Source organism: Triticum dicoccoides, chromosome 2B (genome assembly GCF_002162155.2).
Source record: "Triticum dicoccoides isolate Atlit2015 ecotype Zavitan chromosome 2B, WEW_v2.0, whole genome shotgun sequence".
NCBI lineage: Eukaryota > Viridiplantae > Streptophyta > Magnoliopsida > Poales > Poaceae > Triticum > Triticum dicoccoides.
In genome coordinates, this window is record NC_041383.1 from 709,858,862 (window position 1) to 709,860,893 (window position 2,032).

At 47.7% G+C, this 2,032-nt stretch overlaps 1 protein-coding gene across 1 annotated transcript; it reads right to left on the bottom strand.

Annotated features, from left to right (window-relative positions):
• Positions 1–260: 260 nt before the first annotated feature.
• LOC119365778 (non-specific lipid-transfer protein 3-like) lies at positions 261–1,161 on the bottom strand. Its single transcript, XM_037631421.1, has 2 exons — positions 709–1,161; positions 261–533 (listed from the first exon to the last, which is right to left on the bottom strand). The coding sequence occupies exons 1-2, from the start codon at positions 1,050–1,052 to the stop codon at positions 524–526; spliced, it is 354 nt and encodes a 117-aa protein (XP_037487318.1). The 5' UTR covers positions 1,053–1,161; the 3' UTR covers positions 261–523.
• Between the last annotated feature and the right edge of the window lie 871 nt (positions 1,162–2,032).

The following is a 2,032-nucleotide window of genomic DNA, read 5'->3' on the forward strand; positions in this document are numbered from 1 at the left end:
TTTTATATCGTTGTAGGAGCTTTTGATAGTATCCCATGTTGCAAAGATTGTTGTTACTTTGGAGGGGATGAACACCACATCTTCATTTGATCACGTATAAGAATTATATGCAAGTTAATTATGTTTCCTTTGCCGGTGGTCAGAAAATCATCACTTGATTCGGTAATTAAGTTGACATCGGCAAGTTTTTTTCCTTGGATTTAGTTACAAAATTACGAATGTGCCATGTTGGTACAAACAAAGACGTTAATAACACTTGCTAAAATTTCCAGCATCAACATGCGGGCATGATACTAGTTTATAATCATTATTGATAACAGTGAGTGTCATAAAAACTTAAGCTCAACACATTATTTTATTGATGATTCGATCAGTAATCTGCTCGATCTGTAACAAGGGCAAAAGATGGAGGTCGAACACATGCGGAAAGCAGCAACGAACATATGCAGAAGTAGCAACAGTAGACACACCGCGTCGGCTAGCTATCCATGTAGAGCCTGGTGTGATGATGCTGACCGATAACTTAGTGAATGCTGCAAACACACACAGACAAAAGCTCAACGATTAGCCTCAGTACTTACTTACTAATTAACGATTAAATGGCTAATGAGTACTCCCTCTATACGGAGCGTAGTGATCTAAACGCTCATACATTTCGTTATGCAGGGAGTAGAACATATTCTTTCAAGTTAGGAGTGGAGGATGTACTTGTTGCAGTTGACGTTGGTGTTGATCGGGAAAGAAACGGAGACCCCGCACTTGCCGGGGATGGTGGCGGCGTTGCCCATGCTGATGCCCTTGAACGACCCCGCCAGGTTCTTGAGGCAGCGGCACGCCGCCTGCCGGTCGGCCGAGGTGGACGCCTTGCCGTTCAGGGTCCTCACCCCGCTGCAGCACCCCGCCGACGGTGCCGACGCCTTCCCCGTCGCGTAGGACATGCACGGCGCGATGGCGGACGTCACGTCGCCGCAGGTCACCGCCCCAGACGCCATCTCCGCCACAGCCAGTGCCGCGAGCACGGCGAACACGGCGAGCAGTGCCACGCGAGCCATCGAGGATCTAGTGCTTCGGCTTGCTTGCTGGAAATCGTGGAGCTCGGAAGGAGCTGAGACCTTGATTAGCTTGTGTGGTGATGGCGCTTGTGGAGATGGATTGGAACTCCGTGGAGCTGGGTATAAATAGCCGGCGGGCGAGAGATGGCCAGGAAGAAGAAGATAGGTGTTGCGGCATTGCATTGCAGGGTGGCGGACGGTGGTGCGTGCATCCACGTGTCCATGCGCGTACGTCGTACGTAGCCAGTGGGGCATGCATGCATGCGCATGCCGGTGGTTGGGCGCTGGGGACCGTACGATGGATCATGGATCGCTCGGCCGCGTCCACTCCACTGCACGCATGTGACGCTTCTTTGTTCACATCTACATATATTGTTTTTCAAAAAGTGTTCACATCTACTACATTAGTATGAGCAGAAGCTTCTGCAAATAATTCCGACGTGATTTTCTTCGCGTGTGAACGTATGGAACCTGTGTGCGAGCAACCACAGTCCACAGTGTAGTGTGCAGATCTGGAAGAAGGGCCAGTGGTGAGTAGGTAGAACGTCGTTGTCAAACACAAAAAAAGGGACGGACATGGACACGATATGGAGTAAATTTTGAGTACGACCGATCTATCCTTCCACCATGCCATGCATCGTTAAAAGCAAAACAGTAGTATTCCTATCTATCCTTCTACCATGCCATGCATCGTTAAAAGCAAAACAGTAGTATTAATTTCCACCGGCATATGTACTGATCAGGCGGTGCGGTGATCAATGCCAGCAACATGTGTGGTGCTTTCTTAACTCCAACCAAGTGGAGTCTATATCAAGCATATACTCCTGCCGTAGTTAAGTTCTATTTTCTTTTAATTATATTGCCAAGCATAAGTTGTGCCCGGAAAAATTGTAACTTTGCATAGTGTTGTTATGTGATCACTTAAATAAGTGGTTAAAATTTCAGTGTGTTACTCGCTAGTTTTGATATATGTTGCTTCC